General features: G+C 40.3%; 1 protein-coding gene across 5 annotated transcripts in view; it reads right to left on the bottom strand.

Moving 5' to 3' along the window:
- Nucleotides 1-18,474, bottom strand: part of TRIM2 (tripartite motif containing 2) — a 1,116,451-nt gene that overhangs the window by 221,971 nt on the left and 876,006 nt on the right. For all 5 annotated transcript variants that reach the window (XM_044062463.1, XM_044062466.1, XM_044062467.1 and 2 more), the window contains exon 4: nucleotides 11,494-11,645. In XM_044062463.1, coding sequence (XP_043918398.1) covers nucleotides 11,494-11,645 — 152 coding nt within the window. The remainder of the gene's footprint in view (nucleotides 1-11,493; nucleotides 11,646-18,474) is intronic.

The following is an 18,474-nucleotide window of genomic DNA, read 5'->3' as shown; positions in this document are numbered from 1 at the left end:
ATCACATTTTCAAATTTCACACAAAATGCCACATGGAGATGCAGAGGCCATTTCAGAATGGAAGAGAACAGGCCATTTGACAGAGTGAAGGGGGGAGGTCATTAAGATGCAGGACGACACAAAAGCTTTAGAGTAAGAAAACTAAACACTTGCCAGAGATGTACTTCCCTGTGGAAAATATTTTTCAGGGCACATGATATGCACATCCTCCACAGAATGCAAGAGACAGAAAATGAAAAATGAAAGGGCCAGGTAAAGACATAACAGGCAGATTCAGGGACATGTTAGATTTATGGATATACTGCTTTTCTGATGGGGTAATGGGATCACGGAATGACAGAGGAAGAAGCTGTGTAATGGATGTCAACTATAAGACAGCCAGAAACAGAAGAAAAGCAAGGAGAGGAAGATGAAACAACATAGATGACTGCAAACTGGGAGCCATTATTGAATCCCCAAATGATGTGGATACTCTACAAAAAGGCCTTACAGAAACAGATGCTTGGTGCCAGAGCCATGGGCTCAAGCTCAATGCCAAGAAATGTATTGTTATCCCCTTTGGGAAAAAACAAGTATCCATGAATTACCATATAGGTGGCAGTACACTAAACACAGAAAGTGTGATAAGAGACTTAGGGACACAGGTGGACAGTGGTCTCACCTTCGATAACCACATCACCACAACAGTCAGGAAATCCTTCTATGTGGCACACCTCATCACGAAGGGCTTTTCATCCAGAAAAAAGGAGGTCATTGTCCCACTGTACTCATCCCTCATTAGACCCATTATAGAATACAATGCCCCATTTGGTATGTACCTCTCAAGACATCTGCAACAACTGGAAAGGCCTCAGAAATACCTCACTAAAAGAATCACAGGCCTAAAGCAGATGCCCTACGCTGACCGCCTTAAAAACTCCAGCTATATTCCGTGCATATCGTCTACTCAGAGGCGATCTCTGCTTAACATACAAGGCCATGTCAAACCCAGAGCTGTTGGACATGCTACACTTAAAGAAATCCCAATCCCTCAGAGCTACACCTCCAGGGATCTAAACCTTGTCATCACAATAAACAAAACATGCTGGAGGGATAGGTTCCTGACCCAGAGACTCCCCAGACTCTGGAATAGATTGCCCATACATGTCAAGCAGAGTGCCTCTTTGGACCTCTTCAAGAGGAACCTTGACGATTGGATGGGAGAAAGGAAATTCACCCCAGGGATCACGTCAGTCACCCTGCTAGACAGAGGTCCAGGAAAGTAAATAATGTGGGACGAAATAGCCAGGGAATTGTTATGGCTAGGCTTGTATAGGCCCTAGGGCTGATAGCCTAGTACCAACCTATGAACCTGTAAGAAGGCTGCAGAGGTCAAAAGGATTTAGTGCACTTTTAATCTAGTCTTCTTCTTCTGCTGCATGATTTCTGAACTGCCTTCTCCAAACTGATTATGAACAAAAATGTGTCTCTGTGGTCTGGCAAAATTCAGGTCTGCTACTGGAATTAGACTTTTACACTTCAGCATCTAGATATCCCTGAAAGGAATGGCCTTGCTTTAACATATGGATCAGTCAATCATTTCCCCCTGAACAATGGAAACAGTCCTAGACATGTTAGTGCAAGGAAGCTTGAATGAAGAAACTGGATAATGTAAACAGCTTTGCTACAATGAACCACAACAAACTGAGAAGAAGGCTGTTCTCTTGCTGCCTATTCCAAATTCTCTTGTTAGGGAAGCATCTAATTACAGAAACTAGACTAATTCTGAAATTGTTTTATTAGCAGGAATCTAACAATTGAAGGAGAAGCTTTTCCAGGTAAGAGCTGACGATGGGCTTCAATGTGACAAACTTGTCAAGACTTGAGACTACTGTGGGATATCCGTAAGGGAGCATATGCCATATATTGTAAACAGCTATTCAAAGTGTACTATTTTGTCTTTCCAAGTAGCATATGGCTGGCTTTAATCTTCTGAGGGTCCTAAACAGGATTAGCAGTTAGAGGCCTACTCACAGAAATTATAGATATGGAGGACCTTGGTAAATCATAAAAATGAAAGGGGCCCAACAGGATTAAAAAAGGTAGACAAATTCTCCAGCAGGACTGATCATCAAGGACCCAGCAGAAATTAAAAACTTAGGTGTAACATTCAGAAGGTCTCTAATGACATTCACAGAATACAGGAGGGGCTGCAGCAGGATTATTTGCAGTTATACAGGGGAGGAATACAGGGAAACATAGAAGGAATAACAAGACATCAGAAGGCAGTAATAAAAATTACCAGAAAAAAGGCACCAGACAAGTAGGAATGATAAAAGTAAAATGACCAGGAAATATATGAATGGTTCAAAGATGACAGACCAACAATATTATTGTCAGAGTCTCACTTTAAGGATTAAGGGATTCATGGGACCACAACAGTTATGGTGGACAAAACGGACTCCTAACAAGAATATTTATGGCGATTGACTCCAAAAGAATGAAAACAGCCTGACAGCTTGCAGCAGATTAAGTGAAATCAAAAGTAAAGTAGATATAAATCAAAAGTAAAGTAGATATAACTGATTGGTACGGATACCATCTATGGATACATGTGACATATGCCTGCTGCTGTTTAATTACTGTTAAACAGTATTCCCTGATTTGATGTGGCAGGAGTAGTGTGTGATTTATGCCTGCTGTTTAATCCCTGTTCAACAGTATTCCCTGATATGATATGGCAGGAGTAGTGTGTGATTTATGCCTGCTGCTGTTTAATCCCTGTTCAACAGTATTCCCTGATTTGATGTGGCAGGAGTAGTGTTAAACAGATTTGCTAAAAATCACAGTTAAAATGTATTGCTATTTCTTATGCATGGAAGGGGGTTTGCTGTGCATTTAAGTGCAAAGAGTTTTTATGAACTTCTCTCACTTCCCATCAAAAGCATCAGTCTTGTAGATAAGTGACTAATTCTGTAGTCTGGCAAGGGCAGGATGTGCGTGAATGAGATCACTGGCACAGTGGGCAGCTTTGCCATTTCACAGTGCACAGCTCCAGATGAGCTCTTGGCTGTCATTTGTTTTGGTGTGGAGTATGCATGGCTTCCCCTGTACCTCTATGGATTTATTCATATGGTCTGTTTTTTTCCCCAATATCCTAAAGAATTTGCTTGCAGGTAACTGTACAGTGTGTATTTGCACATATATTGTGATAGACCTGACTTGTCAGGGCCAGTATCAGTGTGTGTGTGTGTGAAAAATCAGTATAGGTTGTATGACTGACCTGGCTTTCAGGGGTAGTGTGTTCCTGTGTTTGTTGATTTTTTTTTCCTTTTTTTATATATGTAAAAAATAACATCACTGATGTATTATATATGGGCACACACAATATGGCAGAACACATACAGAACTCATTACTGGGTAGCAGTAAAAAGTTAAGTCACTATCTTTCAAAATATAAGCCAGGAAACACATCACAGAACAACCAGACCCTCAAGGCCTCAGGGTCCTGGTGGCCCCCACACCCTTGGCTGTGTAAGTGGATTTTGACAGGCTCAGTAGCAACCTCTGTGCTGAGCTCATCTAGTTAAACTCAGCCCTCCTCAGAGATACACAGAGAAGGTTACTGTAGGCTTGCTGGAGAAGGGGGGGGGGGGGCACTGTGGTCATTATTAGTTTAATTTTCTTCGCACTCAAACCTTGAAGGTGTGCACAGCATGTCATTTTAGCTTCTGTGATGCTATGGAAAGTTCTTTAACTTTCCAGACAAACGTCAGAGGTGTGCACTATAGTTTGTCTAGCAGCAGGGAACTGTTTAGGCCCAACATGTTAGAATACATTAGCATGACGGTCATTTTTTCACTTTCTAGACACTCACATACCGAGCACAAACAGATGGCTACTTTGGGGGGGTTGACGTAAAGAGGAATGCTGTTATACATCTAACAGTAGCAATATGAAAAAAAGGTTACTGTGTTCCTTTTGTTCTTGCAGGTTTCTCCCTGTCTGGCATCAAAGTACTACACAGAAAGTGTCTATCCTTTGGGGGTGGACAGGCATGTTGTACATACATTTCACAACAATTACTTCAAATATCTACCCAGTCATATACCTGCTGTCACTTCCATCTCATTAATAACTGGCTATGCTCTTGCACTACACCAGGTTAGACCCTCCTCCACCATTCTATTTTCACACCTTAAGGTGTATTGATAGGACTTGGTCCTATGACTGAATATATACATACAATATAGTAAAATTGATTATATTCTGGTTTAGAATCGAACAATCTTTATGAAGCTGTTGTTTTACACATCTCTCCAGGAATGATGCTGATATTTTCTTAGGCTGAAGACTCTAGTACTAATGTATTATTTCTGTCCTTGACGGTGTCTGATATGTCTGTATTTTCTACTTGATCTATGACTCACTGCATTTTGAATGTAATTTTTCTTTGAAATATTATTTTCTATATTATATGTTTTTGTTGTATGTGGAGTTTTTCTCTCCAGGCCTCCACTGTAAATGGACCTGTGTCCAGTGGACTATCCAGGTTAACAAATGTAAAATAAAATAATAAAATAAATAAATAAATATACGATTGTGTCTTTGTGCACCTCCTTCTCATTCTAACAGTCTAATGCCAGAAGGATAAAGAGAAGGCAGCTTTTTTGAGGGGTAGGATAGCAGGCACTATTCACAGAAACGATTTATGCACCCTGAAATGCACATGGTGTCATAGGTAGATACTAGGCTATTGGCCCAAGGGCCTACGTAAGCCTAGCCAACAAGGTTCCCTGGCTTACGCCACCCAAGAAAGTTCATTTCAAGTGCCACTGTCGAGCAGAGACACAGAAGTGATCCCTGGGGTGTATTTCCTATTTCCCATCCACTCATCAAGATTTTTCTTGAAGAGTGCTAATGAAGAACTTTGCTTGACATAGATGGGTAGCCTGTTCCAGAGGATGGGAAGTCTTGGATAGGAATCTATCCCTCCAGCATGTCCTGTTTATTGTGGTGACAAGGTTTAGGTCCCTACAGCGTGTAGCTCGGAAAGACTGGGATTTCTTTAGGTGTAGCGTGTCCAACAGCTCTGGGTTTGACATAGCTTTATATGTTAGGCAGAGATCACCTCGGAGTAGGCGATATGCTACAGAGTAAAGCTGGAGTTTTTTGAGGTGGTCAGTGTAGGGCATTTGTTTGAGGCCAGTAATCCTCTTTGTGATGTACTTCTGTGGCCTTTCCAGCTGCTGCAGATGTCTTGTGAGGTACATTCCAAAAGGGGCGTTGTACTCTATAATGGGTCTAAATGAGTGTCGAATGACCTCTTTTTTCTTGGATGAGAACACTTTTATGATGAGGTGTGCCATGTAGAAGGACTTCCTGACTACTGTGGTGATGTGACTATCAAAGGAGAGACTACTGTCCACCTGGGTCCCATGGTCTCTTATCACACATTCAGTGTTAAGTAGATTGCTGCCTATGTGGTAGTTCATGGGTACAGAGTTTTTACCAAAGGGGATGACACTGCACTTTTTGGCATTGAGCTTGAGGCCATGGCTCTGACACCAGGCATCTGTCTCAGCGAGGCCCTTCTGTAGGATGTCCACATCATTTGGAGACTTGACTATGGCTTCTAGTTTGCAGTCATCTGTGAACTTCATTAGCCAGAGGCCTTCTGTGTTAGCCTGTACTTCAGAGACGTAGATACCAAACAGGAGAGGTCTCAGGACAAAACCCTGTGGTACTCCACTTGTCACTGCTTTGAGGTCAGATTTGGAGTCTGCAACTTTTACAGTGTGGGTTCCGTCAGTGAGCCAGTTGGCAACCCATCTTGTGACATAGGGATTTATACCTAGCTTAGTGAGTTTAGCTATAATTCCAGAATGGGGGATGGTGTTGAAAGCCTTGGCGAGGTCAAGATAGGCTGTGTGAACCACCTTACCCTCATCTACGGCTTTGGTGACTGCCTCAAAGAAGTCAATCAGGTTCAGGAGGCATGATCTGCCTTTCACAAACCTGAACTGGGTGGGATCCAGAGTTTGGAGATTACCAATGTCTTTGTTTATGAGTTCCATGATGATATGTCCCATGGCCTTGCAGACAAGGCTCATCAGGCTAACAAGCCGATATTTCCTGGGATCAGTGGTGGCTCCCCCCTTTGTGGAGTGGGATAACTGTTGCTGTGCATCATTCAGTGGGCACAAAGCCTGATGCGAGGCTATTATTGAACATGGTGCTTAAGTGGGAAGCCAGTTCATTCTGAAGTTCATGTAAAATGCAGCCTGGGATGTAGTCCGGTCCCATGGGTGCTGTGTTTTTGGCTTTAGAGAGTGCAGATTTTACCTGTGTAGTTGTGATTACAGGGACTCTGTATTCTTCCTGTATAGATATGGGCCCTTTAGGGGGTGAGGGGGGGTAAAGTTAGCACTGAATCTATCTGCCAGGATGTTGGCAATATCAGTTGGTTCTGTAATTTACATGCCGTTGTGCTATAACTCAGAGCAGATCTGGGTGTTGCCATCGAGATTCTTGACATAGCTATAGAATGCTTTGTGGTTGTACTTAGAATTAGTGATGATTTTGTTTTCGTAGCTAGCTTTGGAAGATCTTATAAGGGATCTTAACTTCTTACTGAGGCTGACCAGGGAGCTCCTCCACTCACGGGATTTTACTCTCTTTTGCAACAGTTTCTTCCATCTGTTGTACAGTTTGTTTATGGCAGGGGATCACCAGATTGGCTTCCTTTTTTTGGAGGATAGCGTCTTGGTTCTGTTTGGGAAAGCACGATCCATGCATTCGTGTAAGTGCTTATAGAGTGCATTTGTGTATAATTCAGCAGTTGTAACTGTATTGTCCATCTGCATGGGGGTCATGAAGTTCACCACTTCTGTCTTAAGAAGCATGAAGTTGGCTTTGGAGAAATGTTTTACTGTGATTTCCTTAATGGGGGGTGGGGTGGGATGTGGATATCAAGGGTGATTAGCTTATGGTCGGATTGGACCAACGAGGAGTTGACTTCAGGTGTGGAACACCAGTCACTTATGTTGGTAATGACTAGGTCTAGAATATTGTTGCCCCTGGTGGGGGTGTGGATAAGTTAATCCAGGGCATTGGAGTTTATGAATTCCAGAAAGCGTTGAGCTAAGGAGCTGGTACACAAGTAATTTTCCCAGTTAATGGTGGGGTAGTTGAAGTCGCCCATTATTAGGGTGTTTGGTTGAACCCTAATATTTTCCAGTACATCAAGAAAAGAGGAGTGGGAATCCTGGGGCATGGTGGGGGATCTGTAGCAAGCTACAATCTGGATTGCAGTTTTGCCCAGAGTTAGTTGCACTTAGATAACCTCGGATGTATTATGCTGAGCAACTAGCCTGGAGGTGTGGATATCCTTAATGAATATGGACACTCCTCCGTCTTTGGTATTTCAGTCCAGGTTACATGGCCAAAATGTGTGGTATGAGTTATAGCCTGGTAGTGCAGGGGTGCTCTCTGGAGCCTTGAACCAGGTCTCAAGTCACTGCACAGATACTGATGTTCTCCATTTTACTTTTACTTATTACCATTACTTATGTAATCACTGTAAATAGTCTGTTTGTAATATGTAATGCTGGTATTATGTAATGCTGCATCTGCTTACCCTTGGAGCTTTTCTCCCCAGGCCTCCTCTGAAAATGGACATGCATCCAGTTGGACTATCCCGGTCAACAAATGTAAAATAAATAAAATAAAAATTTTAAGGAGTGCCTCGAGTGCATTTTGAGATTTAGACTTCTAGAATTGAGTAGCATTACCCTCAGTTTTTGCTTGCCTGTTCCAGTTATGGTGGTGAATTTGTTATTTGAACCTTGTATCCGGAATCCCAGGGGCGACATGTGCAGGCCATCTGTGGCAAAGCATTGTGGTCTGTCGACCATGTCATCCCAAGCAAACAGATACTGGATCCCCTTAGAATGACACCAGAAGCTTGGCCAATTGTTGAAGTCAATCATTTTGTCCTTGTACTGTGGTATCATTCGGGGCGATGGCAGAATGCTACTCAGGGCTAGGGTCATACCTGTCTGGGCTACAAGATCGGAGAGCTCTTCCATGTCTCTTCATGTAGTTCAGGGAGGTACGTCTCAGGTCATTCACAGCAATATGGACAATGACAGAGCCATATTTGTACTTGTTGTGAAGTGACCTGAGTGCGTGGGTTATGTGGCGGATCCTGGCACTCGATAGGCAGCTGCCAGTAACCTTCTCCTTTAGCCTGGTGAGTGGGACATCAGTGTGCCTGACTATAGAGTCACCTATAACTAGTGTGCTGGGTACGTTGTTTTGCCTTATTGGCTGTGGTTGAGTGGCACACTGAGTCTGTGGGCTATGTGTGATTTGGGTTGTATTGGGGAATGGAGGTTGCTTGTGTTTCTGCTTTGGAGGTCTCTGTTGCTTAGACAGATCATTATTGAGAGCCTCCGCGAACGTTTTTGTGTTACTATGTGTGGATTTTAGTGGTGTAGATTTAGTGAGACTATGTGATGAGTGTGGTGTGGTGCAAATGTTTCCCCTCTCCTCATGACCGTCAAGTTCAGTCTTGGTTGGAGAGAGCTTTACCTCCAGTTGGTTGGAGAGAGCTTTACCTCCAGTTTTCTCAGTTTATTGTGAATTGTTTTGTCAGTCACAATTTTTAAAAAAGATTGTATTTCTTGCCTTTCTCCTACTTTTTGGTCAGACCATCAATGGATCAAAAGGTTGAAAAAAAATTGTTTTAAAATGCTCCTTTGTGCATCTATAACCCCCATTTGTTCTGGAGGCTAGTGGTCCCCCAGTCCTCCAGATTAGATTCATTACTTATTCCACAAGTATTACCACTGCGATCTTGACCAATTAGGGTATGTGTAAAGGATGCAGGAAAAGAAAAGATGAAGGGGAGACTGAATTTCTTCCCTTGGTCATGACAGTTGTTGGGAAAACTCCAAAATGCACTTTATAACATCTATAATACATGACTTAATTCAGTTATTTTCTCTGCAGTTATTGTATTGCTGTCTGGCCCAATTAGGGTGTGTTGAAAGGATGCTGGAGAAGGCTAAAGAAGAGAAGAACACTGAAGAGTGAGAGAAATGATGTGTGAAAATGTAAAGGGAAGAATAATACCCATGTACTAACCAAGTAAGCCCACTGGACACACAGTCCCTTCTCAGCGGTGACCTGGAAGCAATTTCTGGTTAAGTGACTTGCTCCAGCTCACACAGTAGGAAAACAAGGGCTGAAGGAATCAAACCCTGTACCGCAGAAACTATAGCTCCCTGTGCTAACTCTAAGAATACTAAATTGGATCATGTGGGGAGACTATGATGGGGGAGGCACTGAGGGGTGCGTATGTGTATGGGAAGGCAGTGGGGGTGCACCATGGAGTTCTTCACTCAGGCTGCCCTTTCATCCAGTTCTGGCCTTGGCTTAGTCAAATCATCTGATTCAGTTGTTTTCCAAATTGTAATGAACTAAGCCACCTTGCCTCCCATTGGTATAGAGGAGTAAAAGCCTAACTACAACCCAGGTTACAGTAGTGGCTCGGGCGACAAACAGAAAGGCAGGGAAAGGATGGGCAGTGTCTATCCTGGGGGGGTGAGGTGGGTTCGTAACTCCAGTGGCATGCAGTTGAGGTCGCATGTAGCACCAAAGCAGTGGCTTCTAAAGAGGGATGTGCCCTGTGGTTACCCAAACCAATGACAGTAGTTTCCGTCTTTGTATGCAAGAAATGCACATATGTGGACATACTGGGAATCTAGGCAATCCTCACTGTGATGTTGGTGGGCAATTCACCATAGGGGAGTAGTTAGTTTACATAAACATAAAAATACTTAGCTAGTCACCTTTAATGCCTGTGCAGATGTCAGTTCTCTACACAAGACTCCTCCTTAGGGGATGAGTCCCCATCATCTGCAAAACAGGACCGATAACCACCTCCTATGCTTGTGCAGATGATGGCAGTTCTCTACACAAGACCTCTCTGAGTAGGTCTGGCGGCTGGCTCCTCACCATCAAGGAACCAGGATGGCATGCTGTTGGGGAGGCCTGATAACTAAGTGGCTAAGATTACAAGGTATGGGGTTCTGCATATTGCTAGTCCCATAAGGTCTGCTATCAGTCAAAACACATTGTGTGTGTGTGTGTGTATATATATATATATATATATATATATATATATATATATATATATATATATATAAATGTTTTAGGTTAGTTTTCTTAATCATAGTACTCAAAATGTATCTGATGGGGCTGTCGAATTCTAAACTGCATGCTTTTTATGCTTAATTAGCTAAACCATTGAAGCAATCTTCCAAATTATTCCCATCCTTTGCTCATGTCTCTTAACAAAATCAAATCTGAATATTTAGTAACAGTGGGGTTTACACATTTGTACAGGCACCAGTGTGACACTGTTGGCAGTTGTATTTAACCTTACTTTACACAGTATTTACAGAACTACTTCTGGGTTAGCCAAGGGTAAAAGAAGAGCTTTTAAACAACTACCACGGATAAACTACAGTTGTGAGTTCAGTGTATCACACAGGCAATAAGAGAAAAAAATATGAAGAACTATCATGTTCTAAATGGCTCTGTGTTAGTTAGTTGCATTGTGAACTCTGTACTAATACAAATGTTTCAATTTTGATTTCCAAAGACCTACACCCTGCACCTTGGCCTACAGGCAGGGGGTTACATATCTTTGTTAAGCATATGTCTCCCAACCATATGGTGACCCATAGTGAACTCCTTGACTGTGAAATCAGTACTACTTAGGGTGACTTCATAGATGTAAAGCTTGTAAGAAGTGATGCCTTCATTACTGACCTCACAATTATGACAACAATGGTGCATTGTATAATGTCACCTCGAGACATATATACCAGATAGGAGCACGGTTTTATTTACCTACCACACTACTGACATAAAGAATGCCGGCGAGTGCATAGATGCAACAAGAAAAAGAAACATGCTACAATTCTAACAATGCACTTTGGTGCAACTACAGTATTTCCATTACTTCCTTTGGGCCTTTATACTTGCATGGGACTCGTGGTAATTCTTACCCTGGGTGAAAGTAAAAAAACAAACAAAAAAAACAGTATGTGCACCTCATCCAGATGATAGGGAAATGGGCAGATGAGGTGGGTCAAGCATTCTCTGTTAATATCCAGAAACTACAAGTAAATGCTGCATTCTAACGTTGCCTTTATACAAAGACATACTGATGTACACCTTTGCATACAATTTTCAGCAGTTTTCCTTCTCAGAGAAAAATGCAATCATGTAGTTCAGAATAATGTAATACAATGCACTGATGCACCAAATATTAATGAGAATTAGGCTCAGTCAGAAAGGTGACATGGAAACATTCGATATAGTGCAACATGTTGAGACTTTTATCTTTACTCTTGTCACCTCACCCTACAGTGAGATATGTTTCTAGTTTTACCACAGTGTGAAATGCTGACATTTCAGGAGATGCACCACACCACCTACCGTTTCTTTACAGACTCCAGCTGGGCTTGCAGTGAGGCCTTATGTTGCTCAACAACATCTTTTAGGGGAACAGTCGGATGATCAGCATGTTCGACTCCAGTACATTCTTGACACACAGCTGTTTCACAAGACTGGCAGTAAAATTCCATTACCTAGCATGAGTGGAAAAGAAAGGAAAGCCCTTATTAATCCTGCAATAGTTACAACATGAGCTGTGAATACAGTACTTCATTGTTATTTTATGACATAAGAGAAGGGGAAATGTGACCTTCCTTTGGAAGTCTCATAGTGGGAAAACCAAAATGATTAAGCCAATCATGACCCAAAAATATAAGACATCACTTTTCAGAGTTCCATAAGAGAGTCCTTCTACTATAAAAAGTGGATTAAATGACAAAAAAATGTGTTTATTTTATTTATCCTTTGTTGACCAGGTTAGTCCCACTAGGCTAGTGGCCTATCTTCAGTAGTATTTATACTACTATGGGAATTTTGGCCAGGGCATCATGGAACTTCCCTTACTACTCTTTTTGATAGATGCCATGGAAACTTTTGAATGCACCTGCACTATCACCAACTCAAGCAGATGAGACCTTAGTTTAACATTTCATCCTATGATAGATGCCATGGAATCTTTTACATCCACCTGCGCTATCACCAACTCATGCAGAAGAGGCCTTGGTTTAACATTTCACCCGAAGGGTAACAAACTCAGCAGTGCAGCCCCTGTCCTTGTGCTACACTACAGTATCAGCAATCCAGTCATGTGCTGTGGGTATAGAACTGACAGCCTTCTACACCAAACGCAAATAAAAAAAAAAAAAAAGAAAGCAATGTTGCACATACACACAACCATACTTTTTGACAATTCTTTGTAACAGAAAAGTAATGTATTACAAAAAGTGTACAAATTCACAACTTAACTCACTCCCTCTAATGGAGCTCTTTTGGGTTTGCACTCTAACTTCCAATGGGTAGAGATTGAGCCTTTAATAAAATAAAGTATCACCTCACAAGTTCAAACAAATGTTACTAAATCTAAGTGTAAGCATTACTGGAAAACTATACAGCGCAAAGACGTCTTTACAGTGATTGCATTCATACAATTCTAGGGCATAAACTGGATTTTATTAGATACAATAAACACATTAAATATGGATTTCTGTTATGTTATATAAACAGCTTAGCACATTCTCAAGTAACCATTCAAGCAATACACACATTGCCAGCAACATTTTCTTCATAAAGCTGGTCGCTTTCATATGAGAATAAGTGGCTTTATGTGTGTCATTAACTATTGAGATATTTAGAGAAATAATGAGCACCACTACAACACAATAGTATATAAATAATAAATCTTTACCTGCACTAGACAGTCATCAAATATTAGGTACAGTTGTGCTTGCCACTGAATAAGCTTTAAAATTAAATCTTGTATTGTGTACGTAGCATGGTTTTGGAATTATTAATGCAAATATGAACAAGCAATATTTAATGCCTAGAAGCACCAGTAGGATGTAACTGCAGAAACACACAGAGGCGTCACTAGTCTAGGCTGTAAAACCTTCAGCTATAATACTGAAGTAAAAGAAAGCTTTTTTAAAGTAATCAAGTGAAACCTTATGATGTGACTGCACAATACTGAAATGACAGGTCACTAGAGTGCTGAAACAGAAACAATGGCTAGGTTAGTAGACTACAATCATGTTACAGTACAAGCTCCACTGCTAGAATACTGTTGCAGTGTTTCATATACATGATGTGATATTGTTATATTGTTTCATATTTAAAGATGAAATAATACAACAAAATCAGGACCCTGGCTTATGGTTCCTGGTTTTGCTCTTGTGATGAATGTATTGCATTTAGTTTCTTGAACAGATAAGTTGGCTGTTAATAGACACTTTATCGTAATCCACTATATAGTGTTTTCTGTGCTGTGTTCCTAAGGATACATTTACAGTACAGCATCCAAAAGAAAGGTTAGTGGCACAGATGATTATGAATGAGCATTTACTTCTTCCAGTTAGTGGACACAAGTGCTTATGTTCTATAAAAGCAGCAGTGGTGCCAAACTGCAATGCTACCATAACAGCATCCTTCTGCACTGCTGTCCTCCTTAAGGGAAACAGTTTGGCTATCCAATGTGTTATAGTCTCTTGCAGTATGAACAGGATCAAATCATTACCCAGCACTCACTGCTGGCTTGCTTATGAGGTTAATTTATTAAGATCAAATACTGGTTGCCAGAAAGATAAATTCTGATGCAGCCAGATGAAATAACAGTGAACCGAATAATGCACAACAAATTAATCAAGTTAAATGCTGTTACCAAATTTTACCAGCTCTAAAATTTAGACACAATCTGCATCTTGCTATAAGATATAACAAACTGAATAACCACGGCACAGTTTTCTCCAGTTTCTTGTAAATAATATAAGGACAAAATAATCTTAAATGAAAGGCACACTGGATGCAAAAAAGCACTTTCCCAGTACCGGTATTTCTATTACAGCGTGGCCTGGAAGTAGAATTGGTTTTACTAATACTAGAAAATGTTATGCTTAATAGAAAACTTAATTGTGAAGAAAGGTAGGTAGGTCTTCTTTCGGCTTTTCCCGGTTAGAGGTCGCCACAGCGGAACTCCGGTCCGCTAATGATTGGCAGTTGATTTTTACATACCGAGTTGCCAGCCCTGACGCACAACCTTCAACGAAGAAACGCCCATTCACGCATGTCTCCACGCAGAAGACGCTCTAGCTGAGAGTCGAACCGGACAGCATCTTACTGTGAGGCGATTGTGAAGAAAGGTCCATTTTAGAAATGACATCCACGTGCTAGGAAGCTGTCAGAAATGCAGACAGCTTGCCTACTATGTTACTGCATGCAGAGTAAGAAGGGGAAATTATAAATCCATCTGAGTCATGGGTGCTGGAACCATAGGGCAAGGGGGAGTGAGAGCCTCCCCACTTTCAAAAGCTTCCTAATATCGTCTGAAACTGCTGCCAGAATAGTGATTACAGAGAAATATACGCATCAGTATTTCTAAGGCAACAGCAAGGTCAGGCAGCAGGTAAAAGACAATTTGACTGATAAATCATCTTTCTCTGGCTTCTGAGATCATGATTACTTTGAAAAATCCTGTATGAGCAGTTCTAAGGCATACTGATCAGCTTCTTTCATCTAGAATTTTGGACAGCGTTAATAACAGGAGAATGAAGGCTCACAACCTGGGACAATTTTAAACAGGTTTCTCATCAACATGCATTTTCTGAAATTATGCAACTTTAATGTCTAGCATTAGTGACTAACTGTAATCCTTTGCATACTTCTCAACATTTGCTTAAGAATTCTGCAGAAAGCCAAAAATGATGGGGGATAAAGGGCCAAAATCAGGGACAGATTTTAAATATTACTCAAACTTGGAAAGCTGTTATAAGAACAGATTTTGGATTAGCATGCATTTTCTTAAGGACATGAAGTCTCAGACTCAGAAGTCTCATTATTCAGTGGGTACAATCCTTAATGGTTGGCCAGAAAACCACAAATTTTATGAACAGACCACAGACATAAGGCAAAAATGTGGACATTCTGTGAGATTCTGGACAGAAAAGAGATACGATCCTGAGTAATTTACAGAAAATCCAACATTTTACAAGGAACAGGGCAAAAATATGAGGCAAAATCAGGGATGTTCCACAAAATTCTGGACAGTTTATTTACTGATTGCTGTTTGTTTAGTGGCTAAGTGGGATGGTCACTAGACTTTTCAACCACCACTCAAGATGAACAGAAAAAGAGTTTACACAACAGCAATATGACATTACATTCATGTACATACTTCATACAGTTAAACGGGTATGTTTAGTTTCCATAAATTGGTGCAGACCTGCGTGGTTATTGCTTTTCACCCACTGAGTATGCTAGCCTTTGGCTTTCCTGTCTAATAGCTCATTTTAGGCAGAATTTGCACAGAGGTGCATTCCACTGGAATTAGACTAACTTGCAGAGTGCAATAATCATTTTGCTGTACTTAATTATTCATTTATTCTCTTACACCCACTTTATGCTATTCAGATTCATTATGGTGGCAGGCAGAGATTTTCTGATGAGCTATGGGAAAAAGCCATAAAAACAGTTAGGATTAATGGATTCATAGATGTTCCAAGGCCAACAAATCTTATGACCACTTTGCCAGTACCATCCCCCAAGGCAGTATCTCCTTTTTCAATGAAGGCCATACTCCTAAAACCCAGAGTAATTTTATGGATACCTATTCAGTCACTAGTTTATGTTTAAAGATAGATAGTGAATTGCACTGCTTATAACATGCAGTGGAAGATTATGCCAAAGGTTTAGGAGGTGCTGCTTTATAAGCATGCCTCTTCACTGTGCAATGTTCATCTGTTGGTGAAGATAGAGGTCCCTGGTTCTAGTACTGATGGAGATACTGGACTTGCAGAAAAACAGGAGGTCCAGGACAACTGGGTCTCTAATGGTGCAGCAAGCTACATAGATCTACCCTCTGTATGTGGTTGAGGGGGTTTGGCATAATGGTTAAGGAGTTTGCCTTACAAACACAAGGTGCAGGGTTTGATTCTCAAATGGGATAGTTAGCTAGACTTAAAATGGCCCACACAGTCTGTTAGCTTAGTGTAATGACCTATTAACCTAAAGTCTTTAAGACACTGAATAAAGGAAGAGAGCTTCCAGCATATCTTCATAGCTCAGGGACTTTAGGCCTGTGATCTTTTTGGTTAGGAACCTTTAGGGTCTTGCTAACTGTTTGATATGATTAATGGGGTCTATATTAAATCAACAACGTTGATTTATCGACCCCATGTAAGCGAAAGCTTACAATCTCGAGCACTCAGAACAGCAATTTTTTTCCCAGGGAAAAAAAAATCGCTGTTCCAAAAAAGAAAAAAAAACTTTAAAACATTACATAAAGTGGGGGGTGAAGCCCCCACACCTCCTGACGTGGGGGACTATGCCCCCCACACTCCCCCTACTTAAATATACCAACTCCAAGATCGCACTACAGTGACGAAAACGGCAAAATACTGAAGGCGGTCAAGCAATTTCTTTCCCAGGGAAAGAATTTGCTTATATGCCGTTTCAGTATTTTGCTGTTTAGTGCTTTCAAGTTTGATCAAGACGCATTCGAAAGAATGCGTCTTTGATCATCTAATAGGGAACCGATTAATGAGCTACACCCCAAGGGAGCATTGTACTCAGTAATTATCGTGTCATTTTGCACATATCTCACAATCCTCTTTTACAAGAGGTTTTAAGGAATCACACGGTGCAAACTGTAGCTTGGCTAGGTTTTTACTGTTGTTTTTACCAGTTGGATTGGCTGTGTGTCCTGTTTACTGTTATATAGTTGTTAGATGGAATATTTTGCAGACACCTTAATGGTTGGAGACAACAGCCCTGTGTAAAGGTTAGCCAAACAGTCCACTTATGCTATGCTGATGATATCATAACAAGACGTCCCACAGCTAGTGAATTTGGTTTTATTGCCTGAATTTGTCCTTAAATTGACTTAACAATAAATAAGTCATGGGCATCCAGAACCTCCATATAGATGTAACACCTGGTATCCCCTTAAGGATAATTTTCTATATATCCTACAATCCTCTTTTACAAGAGGGTTCAAGGAATCACACAGTGAAAACTCTAGCTTGGCTAGGTTTTTCTTGTTTTTTCATTTAAGGTTTGGAAACTTCCATTATTTTTTTTTATTTTGTTTTTTATATTACAGTTTGTTTTTACTATATTACTTTTTTTTATTTTACTTTTTTGTTTCATTTTGTTTTACTTTAAAGTTTCTTTCTTGCATATTTAAAAGTTCTTTGTTAAATCTGTAAGAAAAAAACTTCCTTTCCATTCATTGATTGTTAACCCATTAACATATATGTGGTGTGGAACGTCACACCGCCTATCCACATCACTGAATTCCAGAGCATTTTCTGAAAAATCAGCTTCAAAAGCATAAGATAAACAAATGTGAGTATTTTTCAAAGAATAAAAGGTATTAAAACTGTACAAATAGCTATGTTATCACTAAGATATATTCTTTGCGGTGATAATAGTAATCCATACAAACCCAGAATTACATTTTTTGCTAAACGTTCACAAGTTGTCATATATTGGAAAGTGTACAACATATACATATATTGTTAAAACACTTTGGTTAACCAGACATAAGCTTTTACACGACAGCAAGAAATTATTCTTTGAGTGCATTAATACCTCTCAACCACTTAGAGCAAGGAATCTGGACAAAGCCATAAATAAAAGTAGGACAAAGGGCCAAAAATAGGGGCAATTTTTAAATCTCGCTCTTTAAAACTAAGAAAGTTAATAAAATAACAGGTTTTGCATTAGCATGAATTTTTCTGAAGGATATGAAGTCCGAAACTCAGATCTCTCATTTTCTAACTTCAATCTTTAATGATTTGCCACTAATTTGCCAGAAAACCACAATTTTAGGAAAAATGGACCAAAAATATGAAGCCAAAATCTGTACAGTTGATAGGTATGGTGCATGTTTATTTAGATATTTACAGAAGTATGAAAACATATGCTTACTGTATAATTAGCAATATAAATAACAATGAATATCTCTTAAGATTTGCAACTTAAAGTACAAATATCAAAGACAGTTTCTTCAACATCTAAAGTTTCACCTGATACATGCCACAGTTTGTAAATCACTTGTTGTTTTGAAAATATTAATATGGAAATATTGCTTATTTTCATAATTACTAACAATCTCTCAAGTGGACTGTAATATAAATGGACATTGGTAATGAATTTTCCCATCTCTCACAATGGTATTTTACACCATACCCCACAACAGCATGTAGGGGGTCTCGGTTATGGAAAGTATGATCATAAACATGAAACTATGAATAAGAGGCAAACTGATTAATTTTTCTACTGCAGGACATCCTAGCTTAACAATCTTAGTGT

This window comes from Protopterus annectens, chromosome 2.part1 (assembly GCF_019279795.1).
Source record: "Protopterus annectens isolate FY-2018-M chromosome 2.part1, PAN1.0, whole genome shotgun sequence".
NCBI lineage: Eukaryota > Metazoa > Chordata > Ceratodontiformes > Protopteridae > Protopterus > Protopterus annectens.
This window is presented reverse-complemented; position numbering and strand designations above follow the sequence as displayed.